This window comes from Drosophila teissieri, chromosome 3R (assembly GCF_016746235.2).
Source record: "Drosophila teissieri strain GT53w chromosome 3R, Prin_Dtei_1.1, whole genome shotgun sequence".
NCBI lineage: Eukaryota > Metazoa > Arthropoda > Insecta > Diptera > Drosophilidae > Drosophila > Drosophila teissieri.
This window is the reverse complement of record NC_053032.1, coordinates 29,790,281-29,810,925: the sequence shown is the minus strand read 5'-3', so window position 1 is coordinate 29,810,925 and position 20,645 is coordinate 29,790,281. Positions and strand designations below refer to the sequence as shown.

At 45.7% G+C, this 20,645-nt stretch overlaps 2 protein-coding genes across 5 annotated transcripts in view; one reads left to right on the top strand and one right to left on the bottom strand.

Moving 5' to 3' along the window:
• Positions 1-309: 309 nt before the first annotated feature.
• LOC122622562 (transcription factor kayak) overlaps positions 310-20,645 on the bottom strand; it is a 28,030-nt gene continuing 7,694 nt past the window's right edge. For 2 of the 4 annotated variants that reach the window (XM_043801112.1, XM_043801113.1), the window contains exons 2-3: positions 2,750-3,077; positions 310-2,681 (exon numbers count right to left, since the gene is read on the bottom strand). In XM_043801112.1, the coding sequence (XP_043657047.1) occupies positions 1,429-2,681; positions 2,750-3,077 (1,581 nt within the window). In that variant the 3' untranslated portion in view covers positions 310-1,428. Of the gene's footprint in view, positions 2,682-2,749; positions 3,078-3,608; positions 5,549-11,757; positions 12,287-20,645 lie in introns of those variants that run through there. The other 2 variants (XM_043801114.1, XM_043801111.1) reach the window with 2 other exon arrangements.
• LOC122622563 (protein phosphatase PTC7 homolog fig) lies at positions 14,454-15,496 on the top strand. Its single transcript, XM_043801115.1, is given in 2 exon segments — positions 14,454-15,036; positions 15,039-15,496. Coding segments are annotated over 2 exon segments (771 nt in total). The 5' UTR covers positions 14,454-14,576; the 3' UTR covers positions 15,350-15,496.

Here is a 20,645-nt window from a genome sequence, read left to right as displayed (position 1 = left end):
TCAGTCGTATGGAAAAACACGGCTGCGTTTACCTGCCCTTCAGGATGGTCTTTATGATAGGAACTGGATGTTTCCCTAACTTAAAGGATCACATTTTCACATTAGATCCACTTTCTTACAGCGGTTAATTTCCATGAGAAATCACCTCAAGTCTGTGGAAATGGAAAGGGGCCCATTGAAGACATGCAGCCTTCGCTGGTCCACCCTAATTTACCTGATGTGTTTACCTGCCGACGAGCCAGACCATTTGCAAGTCATGTGAATCGCCGCTGTTGAGCTATAACTCGAGAAATAATTCCACAACTCGGCTTTAGGTTTTTCGGTGTTTTTATTTTATTTTATTCCATTTCATTTTTCAATTTTGGTGTTTTTCTGCCCTTATAAGTGCATTTAGTGGCTATCGATCGGTTTGGTTTTGGATAGATTGAAATTTTGAATATTCAGAGAAGTTACTGTGGAAACTGGCGAGAGTTGGTTTGGGTTTTTAGTTATTCAGTTTTGGGTTGTGGGTAGGTAGGTATACATAATACATAATTACATATTAAATAATTGCTTTTGTCATTTCTTATAAATGGTATTTGAAAATAGCGCACTGTTGCGTTTAGTAAAAATATATTTGGGTTTCTACTGCAGCTTACAGAGTACAATAAGTATATTTATCTCATTTCACATTTGCTTTTGCTCAATATAAAACTTGCTTCAACGCCATTATTGTTTAGCTTTAAATGTACATACATCTCTATAGATCTCTATATATATATATAAAGGTTTGCATTTCTTAATTCTCTCTCAAGGCATTGTATTTAGTTTGTATGCTGAATATATTCATTTTGTTTCATAAATTTACGCGATTCGTTTAAATGTACAATTTTAAAACCGGCTTAGTTCCTTTCATTAGACGCTCCTGTTTGCTTTCTACTTTCGTTTTATCCTGGTATCTTTTGTATTCGTTTTTATAATAAATATCACAACGCATCCTCCAAATCTACACGCCCTATTATCCTTATCATTCTCATCATGCATCGTCGGTCGTTCGCGTTCTTATATTTTTTGAAAATATATAACGCGCAATGAAAAGGTTTGAAAATTGCACAAATTACAAGTACATAACATATGTAGCTCGGCGTATGTAAAAGACATAGCAAAATCATAAATTAACCATAATAAAGATAATAATACAATAATACAAAAACATTAGAGTTAACGAAACAAAACATTCGTCACGTTTACGATTACGATTATGATTACCATATTACAAAAATGAAAACATCTCCTACACTACACTAGAAAAGTGCTTCTTGGTTTCCTTTCCTTTCCTTTCCTTTCCTTTCGTTTTGCTTGCCGCGTTCAGCACATCAACTATATAAAACTTAACTTAATCCTGACTCGACCCCCCTCCCCGTCACAGGATCCCCAGATCCTGTCCGGTTATAAGCTGACCAGCTTGGACGGCTCGGCGGTGGGCGTGGGCAGCTCCAGCGGATGCTTGTTCGCGGAGGAGCTGTTGGGCACCAGCGGTCCGGAGACGGGTGTTAGGCCAGTGCCGCCGTCCATCAGGGAGTCGAAGTTGAAGGTGCCGGTCGAGGGCGTCTGGATGGGCACGCCCTGGATCTGCGTGGGGCCACCCGGCTTGTTGTTGGCCAGGGTCAAGTGCATGTGGCCCACGGGCCGCTGGAAGGCCAGCGTGTTGGGCCGCTCCTTGGGCACCTTGTTCAGCGCATTCAGCGTGGGGGAGTTCATGTTGTTGTTGCTGATGCTGTGGATGGTGTTGATGCTGCTGCCGTTGGTGGTCACTGGGAAGGCGCTGCCGAATCCGACGGGCGCCGTGCTCGTGATCGGCGTCTGCAGAGATCCCGACGAGGCACCGGTGGGCGTCATCAGATTGGACATGTGAACGTGCGGCATCGTGGACATGGGCGGCAAGGGCGGCAAGGTGATGCGCTTGCTGGGCGGCGGACCGTCCTGGTCCAGGCTGGATCCTGAGTCGATGGCGCCATCAAGTGGCTCGTCCTTGATCTGCTGCAGCAGCAGGCTATCGATGTTCGCTGCCGGCTTGAGATCCAATGGCGAGTTGCTCCTACCGGTGGAGTTCAGCGTGGCGTCCATGCCCGTGATCGTGCCGCTGCTGCTGTCGTTGCTGTTATGGTTGTGGTGGCTGCTCGCTCCGCTGCCGCTGCTTCCGGCACTGAGAAGTCCGGCCGGGGCAATCAGACCGTTGCAGGTGGTCACGCTCAGCATGTCGGAGCGGATCTTTTGGCAGGTGGGCCGGTGGGCGGCCAGACAGTATTCCAGCTGATTCTTGCTGATCGTCAGCAACTCGATCTCCTTGCGCATGCTGTCGCCCCGCTTCTCCAGCTGCTCCACCTCCTCGGTGAGCTCGTTGGTCTGGTCCACGCGCCTCTTGCGGCAACGGGCCGCCGCCTGCTTGTTTCGCTCCCGGCGCACGGCCCGCTTCTGCTCCTCCTCCGGGGTCATGTTGGTCGACCGGTTGGGGCGCCTGCCGCCGCCACGACGGGCCGGCGTGTTTGAGGTATTCGCGTTGCTGCTGCCCACCGATGCGGCTCCACGGGTGGAGCTCACGGCGGCCAGGACATTGGTGAAGTTGTTGGCACCGCCGCCGTTCACACTGCCGGTCATCATTTGGCCAGCTGGGTACGAGGTGCTGTCCGTATGGGCACTTGCTGCAGGCGGAAGAAGGGAGTGGGATTAGTAGGCATTCAGGGGTCAGCAATGGGCCAGCTACACTTACAAGTATCGGTCGTGTCCTGATCCTCATTCATCTGCGTATCGTTGTACGAAGCGTTGGAGTCCTCGGAATCGCTGCCCTGCCCCAGGCTCACCTCGAATGGCGGCTGAATGGGGAGCGAGGGAACTCCGGAGGGAATGCCCATGCCCAGGACATCAATGGCGTTGGGTAGCACCTTTGGCACCGCGAATCCCGCGCAACCAGCTCCACGATCGGGCTGCGTGTCCGAGAGCAAGTGGCCGAGGGTGTCCTCGATGTTGCGCGTGGTGGTCGGCGTCAACGTGGGCGTCGTCAGCGTTAGAACACTCTGAACGGTCTCAAAGTTGCTGAGCTGCAAGATCAGAAGAAGTGGTTAATGAGTAAACAAAATCTATGTTGAATGCAACTTTGCAGTTGGATTACTATTAACACCAAGCCCATGACCACAAAACCCTGCACAGTGCCATGTCAGTGAATATCACGCATACGCAGTGTTGCCCGCGAAGATTTAAAGGATGTTTGGGGAATATGTTATTCCCATCACATGAGTAATTCGTTAAGTTCAGATACTAGCGATTGCTAAGATCAAAAGCGATTGCTAAGTCTGTAAGACCTCCTGCTTATCCGTACATTTCTGGGAATTAGCGAACGTGTTTTTGGCCAAACAAAAAGCGAAGAGAGCCGAAGAGAGGCGGCCAATCCATCACTTTGTTTATACTTGCCCACCCCTTTGTTGTTCCGCATTTGTTCTATTTTCGGCGATGAATAAGTACGCACACCGCTTGCCAATTGTTTCGCGCCCAAATCTATCTATCTATCTACATGTCTCTCTATCCCAATCTCGACCAGAATCAGAATCGGAAGCAACATCGATCTGTGGTACCTGCTGTAGGAAAAGCTCGTTGGCGAGGAAAGTGGCTATCTCACTGGCGTCCATTGCGAAGTTGTCGCTGTTGTTGTTGTCGCTGCCAGCAGCGGCAGATGTTGCAGTTGTGCTCGTTGTTGCAGCTGCAGTGGCTGGTGCGGTTGCTGCTGCAGTTGCTCCTGCTGCTGCTGCGGTGTTGCATGTTGCTGCTGTTGTCGTGGCGAGTTGCGACTGGCCAGGGGATTCAGTCCAGCCGGAGGCGGAGGATTGCGACTCAGGAGGGTAATGTTGCTGCTGCTGATAGTAATTAATGGGCATGCAATTGTTGTTGTACTCCTGTTGCTGCTGCTGCTGGTTGAAAAAATTCTGCATTTGACAGACGGCGGCCATGGCAGCCGCATTGTTGCTGTTGTGACTGCCGCTGCTTCCAGCGTAGGCGCTACTAGCAACATGGCCATAATTGTTGCCATTGCCGTTGCTGTTGCTGCTGCTGCTGCTGCGCAGTGGAAAAGCATTGTGGGCAATCGATTGCGGTTGCTGGTAGGCTGGCTGCGTGGGCAGTTGCCGTTGCTGATGACGCAACTGTTGCTGCGGCGCTGGCAGCTGCTGATGCTGATGTTGCTGCTGCTGTTGCTGTTGCTGCTGCTGCAGATGCTGCTGCTGCTGGGCAAAGTGCAGCGATTGGTGGTAGTAGGGATGGTAGCACGCATTGTGCGCCCTACCGTTGAGATTTTTCATCATTTGTTCGCTGCTTATCGATCTAATTCTAAATATTAAGTATACGCACTCGCGTTGCGTTGCGTTGCGTATACGCACAGTTGGGCGGCTGACTAGTATTCGTTATGGGTCTCTTAGCCTAGCTAAGCTAACACAACAAGTGGGACAACAGTGATATATGTGAGTGCTATTCAAAGTCAACAAAAAATATTCTAGATGCTAGCTATACTAGGCGTATATGTACAAATTGGGACTTCGTGTCCCGAAAGTTCGAAAGTTCCCTAACAATGTGGTGATGATCCTTTCTTGTCTTTATATTTCCCTTCGATTGGATGCTCCTGTGCTTGTTGTTGTTGTTGTCGCAGTGTTGTTCTAGTTGTTCTAGTTGCTTAGAAATTCGTTCGTTTTTGGCTTATAGCTTGTTCTATAGCTTTTTATTTATTTCGTTTGCCTTCTGCGTTGGCTCTTCTTTCAGTAAAAAAAAGGTTCGTTTGAGCAAGAAGCTATTTCGATATTCGTTGTTCGATTCGATTGCTCAGTTCTTGAAGTGCTGGCTCTCCGGCGGTCTCAGCCGCTTAACGATAAGCGTTTGCTGATCTCGCAAAGGATTGAAACGCACATGCCGCTCGGCGAAAGCGCTCATAATCAACGCAATGTATCGTAAGCGTGCGAGGCCCAAAATCTAGCGACACGTGTCCCCCACCAGTTCGAGTGCTGGTGTGTAACCCAAATTTGATTATATAATTATACAGATTTATTTATGCGAATTTGCGGATTTGCGGATTTGAGTGGGACTCGAGCCTTGAGCTAGTTCAATTAATGCTGCATTTGTTTTGGGGCGATTTCTTGAAATTCCTCGGCCATGGGCAACGCCTCTCACAGTTATGCCTCCCTTTTCGCTTTTATTTCTGGGTTTGGCTATATATAATTATACGGCGGCATATATATTTCGATCCACGCGCTTGCAGCCGAGAAATGTGCGTCGTTTTGCGTCTATATAGCCTCCTGATTCGTTGTAGCTTCTGTTTTTTATTTGCTTCTGATTCGTTTTGGCAATGCACGCGCGCCTGAAAAACCGAAAACCGAAAACCAAACGACAATTGCAATTTTCCAAATTTATTTTCGTTTCGTTGTTTGAGTGGCGCGTTTCGCGTTTCGATTCGAGGAAAAGCGCGCGCGCGTTCGCTTTTAATTGTTAGATATTTTCTAAACTTCGATGGTTCGTTGTTCGTTTGCGACTGAATCGCATCAGAATCTCCGGCGAGCGAAATTGGCAACGATCGCGATCGAGAGATCTCCGCGGATATATACATATATATATATATGTGTATCATATGTATATGCATAGCACGTATATATTTATACATCTTGAGAACTAGAGAACTAGAGAACCCGGAGAGCTGTCGTCTGCTGGGCGTGTTGTGCGAGCTGGCTGCTCAAATTAGAAGACAACCACTGGGAAATCAAATAATCCTAAACGCTGCCTGCTCTTAATTGAGCGGCTGCCCACACGACGACCACGCTCGCGTTTGCCACATTTAAAGCGGCATACATATAGTTAACTATAGTATAATGTGGTACAAATGGTGTGTGTGGTGTGTGTGTGCATCTGCACGCGTGTGAGTTAGTTCCGATTTGCCGAATTTACAGAGGCTCTGCGTCGCTTCCACGGAAAAGCCTTTCAGGCGCCCATAAATCAGGCCCATGTTTTGGCCCAAACCGATGGTTCCGAGTAAACACAAGATACATTTATATATATAGATATACATACATATATGTCCAATACGACAGATGTCCCGTGAACAGGTGTGTGCGTGTGGGGGACATCCATATTAACTAAGTTTTCAGTTCAGTTCAGTTCAGACCCCCTGTCTCGCCACGAGCAAACGCTATTTCCGTCGCCAGCAAGTTGGCCAATACGCTAATTGCTGGCCTTTGTTGTGGGCTAAGAGCGATGTACACGTACATATACCAGCTGCACTGGGCAAAGTAGTTTGAACTTCTAGTTTCTTACAAGTACCTACATCAATTTCAAAGTAGCCACACAAGTTTTCTCGCTGTGCAGCGAGTTTGTGCGGCTTGTGTGCTTATTTATTTGGCGATCTTATCGCAGCCGCGTTTCCCAATCCCAAATCCCAAAGGCCGTTCCCTTATTGACAGCAAACAATCGATTTTATTCTTTGTGATATATTTACTTTATATTTCGTATGCGCAGTTTCATACTTTACTTTCAACTCGGCCGCCCCGAGTTTAAAACACCTTTGTTGTTCGAGCTACTTTCGTTTTAACCCACTTTTGCCCGACAAGCCAATGTGCCTTTTGAACTTGTCCCTCGCGCACATGAACCGCACTTAGTCGATGATGAATCAGTCAATTTAGGTAATGTTCGCCCATGTACGTATGCAAAGCAAAAAGCGAGAGATCATATAGAATGCCAGCCAGTGGCAATCAAGAGCCGCGAATTGAATTGTCTAAATTGAAGCCAGCCAACTCGGTGGCCGATCTCGATGCTCTTATCGGACGGCGGAACGGGGCAGCGAGTTCACATCTGGGGGTCAATTACGAACCAAATGAAACCAGCAGCGAACATCGAACAGCCCGCCGTGGAAAGCAGAAAAATAAAACACTGACGTAGCCACCTTTTTCAGCACCAAATTGCTGACTAACACACGCGACTGCTGCACATTTGATTTACCAAACTAAAGTGACCCCTAAACTGGGTTTCAATATTCTTGGGAACTTGAACTTCAACATAACAATAATCTCAAAAGTTGGCCTGCATATTCTTGAGAACATCAATCTCAAAAGTTGGTTTCAATACTCTTGAGAACTTGAATTTCAACCATTACCATAATCAACCATAATCTCAAAACTCAAAACATATTTCAAGTGCTATTTTTCCACATAAAAACACTCTTTCCCTGAAATGGAACTTATCAATTGCCTGCCACTCTGATTAGCCCATCAACTTTGACCTTGGCTCTGATTAGTTCAAAATCGCATTCGGCGAAATTCAGTGCGGTGGAGGAGTGACGAGGGGAGGGGAGTGGAGTGGAGGTGCAACAAGTTGAGTGGCGAAGAAATTCTCGGGCCCGAGACTTTGCCTTCTGCTTTCAGCTGACGTGTTGGGCTATTTTTAGGCCAATTTTAGCCTGACAATGACGTAATGACGGCACAAAAAAAACTTGGCATCATCAGAGGCAAAAACAAACGCGGAGGCAAAACGAAAACAGCGACGACAATTTGCATTGTTTATATCAAAGTGGCTAATAGGCTGAAACAAAAGTTAGCATAGACCGTCGGTTTTGGCCAAATGTTAACTAAAAGTTGGCAACTCAAAGCCCGTGTTTCGCCTTTGTTTTAACGCTTTAGTTGCGGCTGCTGCTGCCGATGTTGCTGCTGTGGCATAAATTTGTTGGCGGGCTTGTTAAATAACGAAATGCGAAATAATACAGAAATTGCATGCCGAAGGTCGCCGCTTGTTTAGTTAGAAATGCGCATAATTATCCGATCCAAAGCAAAATAATACAAAATAATACAATTTTGATTTTCAATCAGCTAAGACTGCTAAGACTGAGCAAACTGCAGCTCAGCATTGTTTGCTCAAAGTTGCGGCAATGTCACAGCGAAACTGCAAATTAAAGAGACTTGAAGTTGACAAGTTCAAGTGCGGCGTCTTCGGCTTGTTGCAAAATGCACTGCGAGAAATGGCGTGCAATTGTTAATGAACTACTGCAAGAAACTTGAATAAAAGTACATGGAAACTGTGGAATAACTTAATGTTAATTGATTTATTTGCCTTCAAAACAGCTGTATCCTCAATCATTTACCTAGTTACTTTACATTCTTCCCACTTTAAACCCCGATTTTATTTTCGGTGCACCGCCAACTTTGTAAGTGCAACTGGCAATCGCACTTCCCTTGACGATAAGCATAATTCCAGATATGAACCTTTGCCGGAGACTCGACTCTCGTATGAATTGCACATGAATGCAAATTCTGCGAATAAAACAATTAACGCAAGGAGGGGCGGCAATCATTTTCGCTGTTTTATTTCATTTCATTTATATTCTTATTATTTTGCTGATTTTTTTCTTTTACTTTAGCTTGCTGCTGCTGGCAAAGGAGAACGTGACCGCAATGCCCAAGCGAAATGGCCGATTGCCGTGTAGTGTTGACTTCGCTGAGTGCCGCCTGTCGGATGTCTGGTGTCTGCAGTCTGCGGCCTCAGTTGATTTCGGTATTCGGCTGATAAAGCCCCATTTCCCCCACTAACAACCCCACCCCCCAGCTCAACGGCTCTAAAGAATTTTGGAGTGGCCCAGAGTCAACGGCCGGCGAAAAAAGTCGACAACAGTCGCATCCACACAAATTGCCGGCCTTTTTTAGGCACGCAAAACAAAAACACAGAGGGGCCCCTTATATAACCAACATTTATGCAAAGTACAAATATAAATATATATTCTCATATATATGTTAAGTAGATATGTGCATGAACAGAAAGCAGCGCCGTCATTAAAATCACTTGACGTTTGTCCATTTACGGAACGCCCACACGACCCGAAATTGAATTAAAGTTTAACATTTTCGCTGGCTGCCCCACAGCGGCCATAATTCAAAATTTTGCCAAAAAGCGCAAATGCAAAAGCAAAAGCAGCGAAGAAATAAATTTGCAGGACTCGAATTCCGCCGGCTCTGAGTTCGGTGTCAAATTAATCAGACTTTTGTTCCGAGGGCGTGGACAAGGGAGAAGCAAATTTGCCAGAGATATATTAAACAAAAAAAGAGGGGGAAAAACGGCGCAGAAAGAGTGAAAATATTTATGTTCTGCCTGTTAAGCAGGGCAATGAACCCCGTTCTTATTTGCACTCTTTATTATTTATCATCTACCTGGACTGACTGACTGGCTGGCTGGCACTTAATCGATAGCACACTTGCCAATGCACTCGGCTCGTTGAGATGGCTTAATTAGGCCGATTTGGCCAACTAAAGTGGACACTCGATACAGATGCACGCCGCAAGCGGACAGCTAATAAAATGACGCGACAAAATGGTCTGGGAATAATTTATTTAAATGCATTTCGGCGCGACAGCGAAAAGCGGGGAAGCCCCTGGAAATGGGCGAATTTATGGCGGAGTTTGCATTCGAGGAAATGGCAAACAAGCGACGCGACTTTCAGGCGCCAGCAAGGACAACAGCCAGCAAAAAGCACAAAAGCGCAGAAAGGAAAGCAAAGGAAAGGAATGGAAAGGACGAACTGCAAGCTAGACAAAAATGGAAAGGGAGGAGACAGCAGTAAAAGTTGTTTTCACTTTCCATTCCACGGCATTTTGGATTTTCCTTCGCCTTTCGCTTGGCCAATTCCGAGAAGGACGTGACCGCAGCCATCAAACGCCCAGGACATTTGCCAGCACGAAATTACCGCTGGCAGCGAGCAATGAAAAAAGGAAAAACACTGGCAAGAGAGACAGTCCGCGCCAAAGGACTCCTTCAATTACAGGACAACTGCTCTGCAATCGCTGTGTCCTGTCAAATTATCTGCAGCAAACTTTGCTGGCAGCTCAAATAAATAGAAGAAGCCGAAGACGCTGCCAAACTGCACTTGATGGCGCTGAGAAGAAACCCAATTAAATTGACTGGAAATGCAATTAAGTGCGCAGACACATTTAATGCTTAATTCGATCTTAATTGAGTGCACTCCACTTGCACGCTCCACCAGCATGACGACGATCGCCTTGCAGTTGGCAGTGGGCTCCACTGTAGTTGGCCAAAATAAATATGCGTTTTTAGGCCAGTTCTAGGGGGCTGTGGGCAGCTCTAAACAAAGGAAAGTTATTGTCTGCCCTCGAAAGCAGCGCCCTCAAGTGATTTCTTTCATGTCACTGCTCAAACTTAAACCCAAACTCAAACTTAAGTCCAAGTCCAAACCAATCGAAGTCGCCCACATGTGAGCAGCCGAAAAACAATTGCGAAAGTCCACGTAAACCCCTCGAAAAAGCACAAACACATTGCCTCAAGAGCGCACCATATACGGCCATTCAGTAAATTAAAAGAAAGTTGGACTTTAACTGTGGATGTGGGGATAATAATGTGGGGGCGCTGCATGTTACATGTAGTGTTTTAATGGAACCATTTGGGGCTAAGCAAGTGTTTGACTTGCAGCCCGTCACTTTGAACCGCCCCAATTGCCAGATATATATACATATATATAAATGGGATTATTATGAAAAAGAAACACACACATCTGTCCCGCCATAGAAGTCGAGTATCAAATGTCACGCGAGTGTGTTTGAGGTTCACGAGTCAAAGGGTCACACCATCGGACCCTCGTTCACTTTCTACCATTAAATTAAGCCCCGTCTTTCGCGGCGGAAAGTGAAAAACAATATTGTATGCACAGAACTTGATAAATTGTCACGAAAATCGCACGTGTGCGATATCAGCGAGTGGCGCCGGCTGTTTCATGGCGAAACAGCACTACCACCAAAACCAGGCCCAAAACCCAAAGACCAAAAACCAAGCCCAAAACCCAGACGCAATCGTCGAAAACCCAGACCGGATCACTCGACTGTGAAGTGCAGTGGGCAAAAAAAATGAAATGGGCAAAAAATGGGTAAATATGGCTAAAACACAGCAGACAAAACTGCAAGAAGCCGACTTTAAGCCGGGAAATGGTAACTGTTAATGGTGGCATGAAATCGCAACGTGATTCGCCATCGAGGGTGATTTTTGGCAATAACTTTGCAGGGTGCACTTGATTTAATGCATTCGCACACGCAAAAATTAACAAATTAACAAAAGTGGCAAAAGAAACAAATCCCAGAGGAATATGCTAACTGGAGTTGATAAGGCATTGCATTTTAGGAGCCTAGAACTGAAATATGTTCAATAAAACACACACATTTCATAATCAGTCACGTAGCACTCGACGCAGTGGGGAACGCAAAAAGTAATGATTTTCAATAATTACGAAACCAATGATGGATGTGTTTATACAACCACCCCAAAAACCCAAAAAAAACATAAATACACTTGCCACAGCCAACAATAATTCGCTTATCGCGAGCAAGGAATAAAACAATTCATTTTCGAGTAATGAGCGCAAATCGGGCGATCGGGGAAATAGGAATTGGTTGAAAGGCCTTATCGCAGGGCAAACACAATATAACACATAACACATATATACAGAGAATGCTTTGAAACAGCATTGGAAAAAGGGGATCTCCGGCTTCCAAGAACCCAATTGGCAACGATAACGCCCATATAAATGTACATACGCGTTATGTACACTCGCAGTTGTGTATCAGTTACTACTGCGCTCAGGGGAATTCTAGAAATTTCATGGCAAACACCGATAACGCTGGCATTTTAACCAGGCCGAAAAAGGGCGGGACCCTACTAACATATTTGGCATAGGCGTAGGCCTGGAAAAACTTCCACATTTCTTACCACTTTTGGCAGCGGCGACAGCGGCATGTTGAACAAGTACTCATCGTTGAAGATGTTGTAACTGTCCAGCGTCATCTTGTCGTAGATCAGTAGGTCTTCCGTTTTGACTGTTTTTTTTTTCTTTTTGGTAGGAAGCGAAGGTGTTTTTTGAATATATTTGACTCGCTTTTGTGGCCGCACAAAAGTCTATAAAGTGACTCAAGCGATTTCTGGCGAAATTCGCCTTTGTATTTCGCACACCGAAGCACTGGCACAAAAGTATCTGTATCGCAGGCTAAATGTATCTGTATCTGTATCTGTAGCTATATCTGCAGCTGTAGCTGTAGCTGTGTTCCGCGAGTGGCGCGCGATCGTGCGAATTATTTGTTATTTGGGCTGTCTGTTTTCAATATTTCCTAGAATAGCCGGTCTGTTTTTGTTGAATTTTCATGCTGAGTCGCACACACTTCAGAACTTTTGACGTATTTTGCACGACTTCAGCGGCTTCAAATGGCGAACGAAATTCACAATCACTCTATTCCCGAAGCGTTTGGCTCGGCCAACTTGTTTAGACTAAATGCGTCATCGCCGATGGCTCGCTTTTTATTCGAAAAACCCAGCGCGGCCGAATGAGTGTTTTAATCGCACTCGGAGAGCGCAAAGAGCGAGTGAATCGAATGAGTGAGTCGAAAGCTCGGTGGCTTTGGCATTTCCTGAGCAAAAACGATACAAAAAACAAAACTGAATAGTGCTCACAGAGCTAATGTATCTCGTGGGTTTAACCCGCTGCTCGCTGCTTTTTGGTTGACTCTTTGAGATGATTTTTTTTATTTTTTTGAGGAAGGGGGGCTCTCACGTGCCCAGTTTTTCTTTGACTACGCTTTTTGTTTACCCGATTCTTGGGCCCCCCGATTGCCGATGCCATAGCCGTTTATCTTATCGCCCCGGCCAGACAATTTAGTTATGACATAAGCAACTAAATTTAAAGACCCCGGTAAACCCCACCGAATGCAGCCCCGCCATCAAATGAATGGTGCGCCTTTGTGACTTTGGCTGGCTTCTCTTATCGGGGAATAGCTTTCCGAAATGGGTCGCCATAGCCCGCCGATCCGATGTCGCCGCCGGAGGCTCAGGTGGCTCCGCTCGCCGGTCTCCACGTCTCCACTTCCACCAGCCATCCACCATTCCATTCCATTCGAATCCATTCGATTCGATTCGATACGATACGATTCGATTCTCCGGCTGCAGGTGTTGTTTCTAGGCATTTATCTATTGATATGCCAGCTTTCAATAAATATTGATGGGGCCCCATCGTCCGACGGCCATGTAAAAAAAGGCCACGATGACCTTGCGTCGCCACTTACATGAGAAACCCAAGCCGAAATCGAAACCCCCCCTGTAAAGCAGTCAGTGGGCAGGGGGTTGCGGAAAGTGGTGCACCCGAATGTGGGTCATGTGACACTGGACATTTGTGGGCTCTGCTCTACTTACCTGCAACGAGAGAACGAAATTCACAGTCAATTAGTACTCAGGATCAGGCCGACTGGCTAAGAGCCACAAAGCAGAAACCTACGGAAACTAATGCCTGGCTTGATAAGAAACCCGCAAATTCCACGAATCAGAAGTTTGGTATCCAGTAGCACTTAGTTTAACATTACTGATTAGGATACCTAATCTCAATGATTCAGAATCCGGGAAAACACAATCAACAGTGTAGATTGTTAGAAAATTTCTCCTGATAAACTATCACAACTTGGTTGTTTCTTAAAGAGTTAAAGAGTGGTGCTTGAGGAGGCCTACTTAGTTATATTAATATGCTAAAATGCTGGGTTTTTACTCCTTATTTGGGCAACATAGTGTGCAAAAATGTACGTCAGTGAGTGGCAAAAATAATTTCATTTGAATGGCGATAAACTGGAACAGTAGCGCTCGCAGGAAGTACTTTTCGCAAACTTGACGTCACAAAAAAAAACATACTGACTTGATAAGGTCTTGGCTTTTAGTTCCTGATAACCAGCACTTCCAGTCGGAAGCCAAAGAGTGGATTCTGGTAGTCCAGTATCACGTATCTATCTTGGGACAGGAAGTCGGACTTTGACGTTCCCAATAATTTGGCAGACACAACGAATAACAAATCAAATAATGAATAATGAGCGGTTCCGCCGAATGCGTTGGGTATCAAATGATAAGGGCACGTATCTGCAAGGCGTTTACATCAGGGCTTAAAATAAAGTTATCATTGCGTATTGTTTTCCTTTTGGCCGATAAGAAAATCCACGGCGATAACACTTGCAGTTCCGCAGCGTGATCCAAACTTCCGGTGATGATGGGGGTGATGATTTCAATTTCGATTCCGATTCCCATTCGGCGTCCAGAGTGTCGTAGGCTCCATCAAGATAAGATTGAACAATGGAAAAATGGACTGGGCAACAAAGAAATCATATCTACCTATGACAAATGCCAGGAAAAACAGACCACACCAGCGCACATTTAGAATGTATGGTTTTCGTATCTGGGGCTACGATTGACCAATGTTTATGGTGTAAACAGAAACCCGAGTTGGCAATTGCGTTGTGATTAATTTTTATAACTCCAAAGTGCCTTTTGCTCCAATTACGTGGAAAGTAAACTGTATGATGGTTGGGCTTTGAAAGCGACATTCTAGCCACCCAATATCCGGAACTCCTTGTATATTACAATATATAAGAAGGCTGTTTATCTATAGCTGTTATATCTTTTGAACTTTTATACATCAGTAAACTGACTATTCGCACTCAACTCGATTAAGTAAATTCCCCAGGAGTAATTCGTTTAAATTCCAGTGCCCAAGAGCGTAAAAGATGATCACCCGTCTGAAGAACTGGACGCGCCTGCTGAACGCCCGCCACTCCATCCACCAGTTCACCCACCTGGCCGGCCGCCTCCAGCGTCCGCCTCAATCCGGCAAATCCTCGCGGGATCCCTACTTCGTCACGGCGGTGCAGGGAAGATCCAAGAAGCCGCGATATCCGGGAGAGCGGGCCAATCGGCGGTTCGGGGAGGACAGCTGGTTCGTCAGCTCCACGCCGCAGGCCGAGGTGATGGGCGTGGCCGACGGCGTGGGCGGGTGGCGGGATGTGGGCGTGGACGCGGGTCGCTTTGCCAAGGAGCTAATGACCTGCTGTTCCGGGCAGACGCAGCGCCCGGGCTTCGATGGACGCAGTGCCCGGAATGTGCTCATCGCCGGCTTCCAGGAGTTGAGCCACCGGGAGCAGCCTGTTGTGGGAAGCAGCACTGCCTGCCTGGCGACGATGCATCGGCGACGATGGCCGTGTCCACGAGGCACTCCTTGCTGCCGGGCGACCTGGTGCTCCTGGCCACCGATGGACTGTTCGACAACATGCCCGAGAGCATGTTGCTCAAGATATTGAGTGGTCTGAAGGCGCGTGGGGAGCGGGATCTGCTGCAGGGCGCCAGCCAGGTGGTGGAGAAGGCCAGGGAACTGTCCTTGAGTGCCACCTTCCAGTCACCCTTCGCCATCAAGGCCAGGCAACACAATGTTTCCTACTCCGGCGGTGGGAAACCCGATGACATCACCCTAATCCTGGCCAGCGTCGAGGTGCCAAGTGCCTAGTCATCTCAGCAGGCATTCTGTCGCCAGCAGGTGCCTCCAGCAAATATTAGTCCCTGTCCATCAGCAGTCGGCGATGCAAACCCAAATATACTTTGTTTATAAAGATATAGGTCTTCAAATATACATCAACTGGCATATTTATAGAAACCTCCAGCGGATTTAATTGATCCTTAGATCATTTTAAGTATAACTTCTTAGGCTTTCATTACAAATTGTTATATTACGCATACGCAGTGTTGCCTTCCACGATTTTGGCTTTCATTGATTTTTTTTGTATATTCTCCCTAATCAAAAGTCGTGATATCATCGCAGTACTAAACAAAATAATTAAAAAGTAACTATTTAATCGGCTAATTGAGGCGTACAACAGGTAACACTAGTATTGACTTATTATGCATTCAAGCATTGTGAAATTCCGTAATTGCTTTTCTACTATCGCGACCGCAGCTGTACTATATATTTGTTTATAAAGTCGCCGATTCGTGTGTATATAGGTGTCTATATATGTGTTCGTTCATTCAGCAAACGCGATTATGAATGGACGGGCAGCAGCGGCGGAAAAAAGCTACAACCGATTCCACGATTCCATACACACACAAACACACATCACCTCGCAGTGCGGATGACTCATCGCCGTTTTAACCAGAATTCGTGCGTTTTTGTTTTGCTGTTTTCCATTTTGGCCCACTTGGTACTTGCTGTGCTGTGGTGTGGGAGAGAGGGACGTGCCACGGCCTAGGGCTCTGCAGCTCCACACTTGGCACCCACTTGCCAGCCGAATGCCGCAGTCACCAGAACTCGTTTCACTCGCACTCTGAGTTCCACTCACTTGAGTCGAATCGAAACGAATCAAGTGAGTGCTCTGCAAGCTGAATTCAGCTTAAAGAGAGGAAGCCAGGCAAAATCAGGCAATATCAGGCGATGCGAGGCTATGGCATGGTTATGGTGCTGGTGCTGGTGCTGGTGCTGGAAATCCCAATGCAGCATTGCGAAATTCCCCCCGAGCATAAGAGTTTCGATAAAAGACAAGGAGGACACAGCTCGACTAGGAAACACCTCGGAGTATTTGAGCGGGAAATATTACGGGGGCACAGGTTATCAGGAAAATGATAGTCTCAACAATCGAACTAAGTAGCTAGTAATTACTGGTAATTTTGTGTTACTCAATCGATTTCTTATCGCACTTGCTAGATGGTAAATAGGAAATATTGAAAGCCTTTAGAGTGTTCCACAAACTATGCTATAAAATATAGATATATATGCTTTCAGCTAAAATTTAACGACCTAATGGATGCATTTGTCAACTGCGGCCCGAACCCAGCATACCCCATATATTTCAGCTGCACTTCAAGGAGTTGACACAATCCGGGGAGTGCTGTGTGTGCGCTGTTGCTCGGGCGTCAGTTGCCGATAATTTCCTTGGGGCTTATCTGCTCTTCCCCGTTTCGCACTTTTCAACGCCATGGCGAATCGGAAACGATGCAGTCCCTCCGTCGACGATCCCTCCTGGCAACTCCTCACCCCTCCTGGCATTCCAGCGCCCGATGCTGCGCCTCTTCTCGGAATTCCACAGTGGATGACGCGGCAGAAAGTGCATTTGGTTAGCTGGGAAGCACAGGATCGTGTTAATCTTTCACCGGCGAGTCCATTTTCAGCCACACTACACACTCCACTCCGTTCCAGATGTGCTCCAATTCCGGCGGGCAATCCGGCCAATTCCACACCCATTTCCCAGTCCCATTCGGCGGCATGTGCCATTTCCGCCGGCTTTTCGCCTGGAATTAGTTGTTTCGCCGACGTATAACTTAATTAGGGGAATAGAGGGTATTATTCTCTGGCAGTTACCATTAAGAAGTGGCGCCTCCTGCCACATTTTTCCATTCTCCTTGGAGAGAGTTTAATAAACCCACGAAAACAGTAGCGGGGTCGCAAATATTTAAGAGGGGATACATTTTCATAAAACCTAATTAATATCTTAATTAATAAATATGTATTATACTAATGTATTTACACTAGTCATGCAGATTAGGGCCTGTATTCACTTTAGCCGCTATCTCTATCAATTACGGATGAAAACGTGACTCGCAATTTGCGAGGTGTCTATATGCCAGAGATAAGCACTATCAGTGCCCCATCTATCCCGCATCGAATCAGTTGTACCCCTTACCCAGCCAATCCCCCTGCAAACAGCGCTCCTGATAAACGTATTTGTTTCCCCGTCTTTTGCCTCCCATGACGGCCCCATTTTGATTCCGAGAAAATCGAAAGCTAGTGCGAAAACACGCACCTTTTGACATTTTCCTTTGGCTGTTTCCATATTTTTACCAGCTCGTTAGTTGGAAATGCTCAAGTGAGTGATGACATAATGCTCGGGAAATAGCCATGGGTATTGAAAAGCGATCGCTTTCCTCCTTCCCCCAACTCGTGACGTCATTGCGCGGAGCGACCGTGTTGACCAAATTTGGCTCTCAAACGAAACGCGGCTCGAAACCGGCTCCTCTGCTCCAAAGTTGATTTTTTCAAAGGCCCCAACTTATGCTAAGTTCAAGCCATTGACGTCACGAGATAATTTCATTAGCGTAGCGCCAAAATGCACAAGTTAAACGGTCTTTTAAGTGCAGATAGCGATATATCTTTCGGAGCGGTGATTTCCCCTAATGGAAATGGCAAATCTAGAGAAAGAACAAAGGCTAGAAGCTTCGCAGATCTGGATAACCTAAATAGTCCTAGTCTTTAGCTGATAAGAAAATGCTAGCTCACCATATAAACAATATTAGTAAGCAGTGTTTATTCTTACAGATCGAGTTAACTAGCACTTGTAACTTTACTTATGCTTATGCTTACTATATAAACTTATCAAAACCCTATTTAATAAATTACCTCACTTAGTTTCAGGAAGGGAAGTTAACAATAAAGCCCATGGGTAACTGACTGATCATTTTCCAGTTTACGCTGAGCAGTAAGAGTTATATTTACCCATTCTTATCAGTTCTGGTAAGGTGTATTACAAATTTCCCCAGAAACCCACACATTCTAAGGCCAAAAGTCAATCAAAGAACTCGTTTGAGGGTAGCAAGTGCTTAGTAGCGAAATTACAAGTGCACACTGCTATCTACACCATCTATTTATATGGATTTTAATCTATGAACGTGCATTGAGTTTACGAAATCCCCTGATATTTTCCTGGAACAATCGAAAGCCATAATAATAATAAAGACAAATAAGAAATAAGAAATAAGAAATCGAGTGCGAGGACAGGCAAACGAAAAGGCGAAATGTCGTAAAAGTTTCGCCATAAAAAACGTAGGAACGTTGGAGAACCCAAAGTCGAGGAACCGAAGCCGAAATTACAACAAGACAAGAACAATAATAATTAATTGTTTATTTTGTTGCGTTGTGTTGTGTTGTGATATGTGTGCATTTATTTATTTATTCGCTGGCTAAGTGAGCACGCCGATGTCGATGGCAACAAAGGCGGCGGCCAAGGCATTGGCAATTTTATATATATTTATTTTTAGTTGATGCGCACATTAAATTGGCAATTTCTGCTGGATATCCGATCGTGATTATAAAGTGCTAAAAACGAATTATCCGAACGAGTGTGCCTGTGGAGTACAGTTGGGGTCGAAACGAAAGTAAACTTTGGCAGTTAACTTTAAACTTTAACAAAAATCAAAAAGAACTTGTACCAAGCAACAATTTAGTTTTTAACTGAAAAGAGGCCGTAACTAACAGCTAACATAATCTTAATGATTAACCCTATAGTACCCCTATGCTTTCTTAACCCATCGTACCTATAGTGATCCCTAGCGTGTGTTTTGCAATTAATAAAACCCTATTCTCTTGACCCCCAGTGTGCAAGCATAAAAATCCGTAAAAAGGTTATCTCCGAGGAGAGTTCGCAGCTCGTTAGCCGATTTGCTCGTGACTTTTAATGCGTTTGCTTTTAATGCATGGAATATTTATGTAGCACGCTGCATGTTTTATGCAGCGCAATGCGAAAAAGGCAATTTGAGTTGTTCAAGTGCACAGCACCATATTCAGTTGTATATACTCGCTGCTAAATACAGTGCACACCCCTCGCACCAACCCCATCCTGATCGACACATCGCCACCCCATCCCCATACCCATCCCCCATCCACATCTCCATCGCATCTCAAACATTTCGACGCGTGAGTCGCTTGACATTCTAAGTGGAATACCAGCGAGATATCAAGGGGGATTCGCAGCATCTGAGTGCCACTTGACCTTGGCATTGGATTTAATTCTATGGCGAATTTAGCTGCAGCATAATTTCGAGTGTCAGCCGAGTGGGAAATCGCGGTGGAAAGATATAGGAGGTGGTAAGCATACATACATATATGTCGCTTGTCAAGTCTGGTATTAGCCGAGGGATTTGTGTGGCGAACAGAAGACAAGTCTATTTTCGTATTCAAGATTTCCCTTTTGAATTCTTAAGGCAGATGAAAGGGCACTTGAGTGGTATCAAATCAAATATTTATGTTTATCTGAGGCTATGGAGAGTAAGTTTACATATAAAAACATATCTTTCAAAATAAACTTCATGCCAAAGTGCAATGCGAAATCATACTGAAATGCGGCAAATACATATTTCAGATAAATATGCTATCGAGTATTTCATAGATTGCCGCAGTCCCAAGTGGAATCCAATTAGAAACGGAAGCGAAAGCCTTGACCTCCGAGCAGTTTCTTGGCTTATTGGCCACATTGCAGCAATATGAAATTGGCGATGCACGTGTTGCGAACGAGAATCGAGCAGCAATAAAGACCGCACCTACGCCAAAAAAAGAAACAGATGCAGGGTGCAAATATCTCTCAGATACGAGATACAAAGGGGATGGTGACGGGGAGGGGAATATCCGAAAACCAAACGATCCGAAATATAGAGATAGTGGAAAAATAGAAAAACAAATGCAAAGAGGGCAACCTTGGCTGCGACTACGAATCAAGTGCAACGAGGGAATGCACAATAACCCACTCACACGCTCGCTCGCTCGCTCTCCCACTCGCATTTGCTCTCTCGCATGCGATAAAAGTATCTGTGTGAGCTGCTCGCGCTCTCAGGCTCTCTCTATCCCGCTCTCTCTCTCTCTGTCTCTCATCCATTTAACTGGCTTGTGTGCGTGAGAGAGCGACACAGAGTGACAGCGCGAAACAACAACAAAAGTGTAAATTGAAATTCCAAAGATGTCGACAAAGTAAATACGAAATAAAAACCCAAAACGAGACAGCGGCAACAATAACAATGGAAAGCTACAACAAAATGCGCACCAC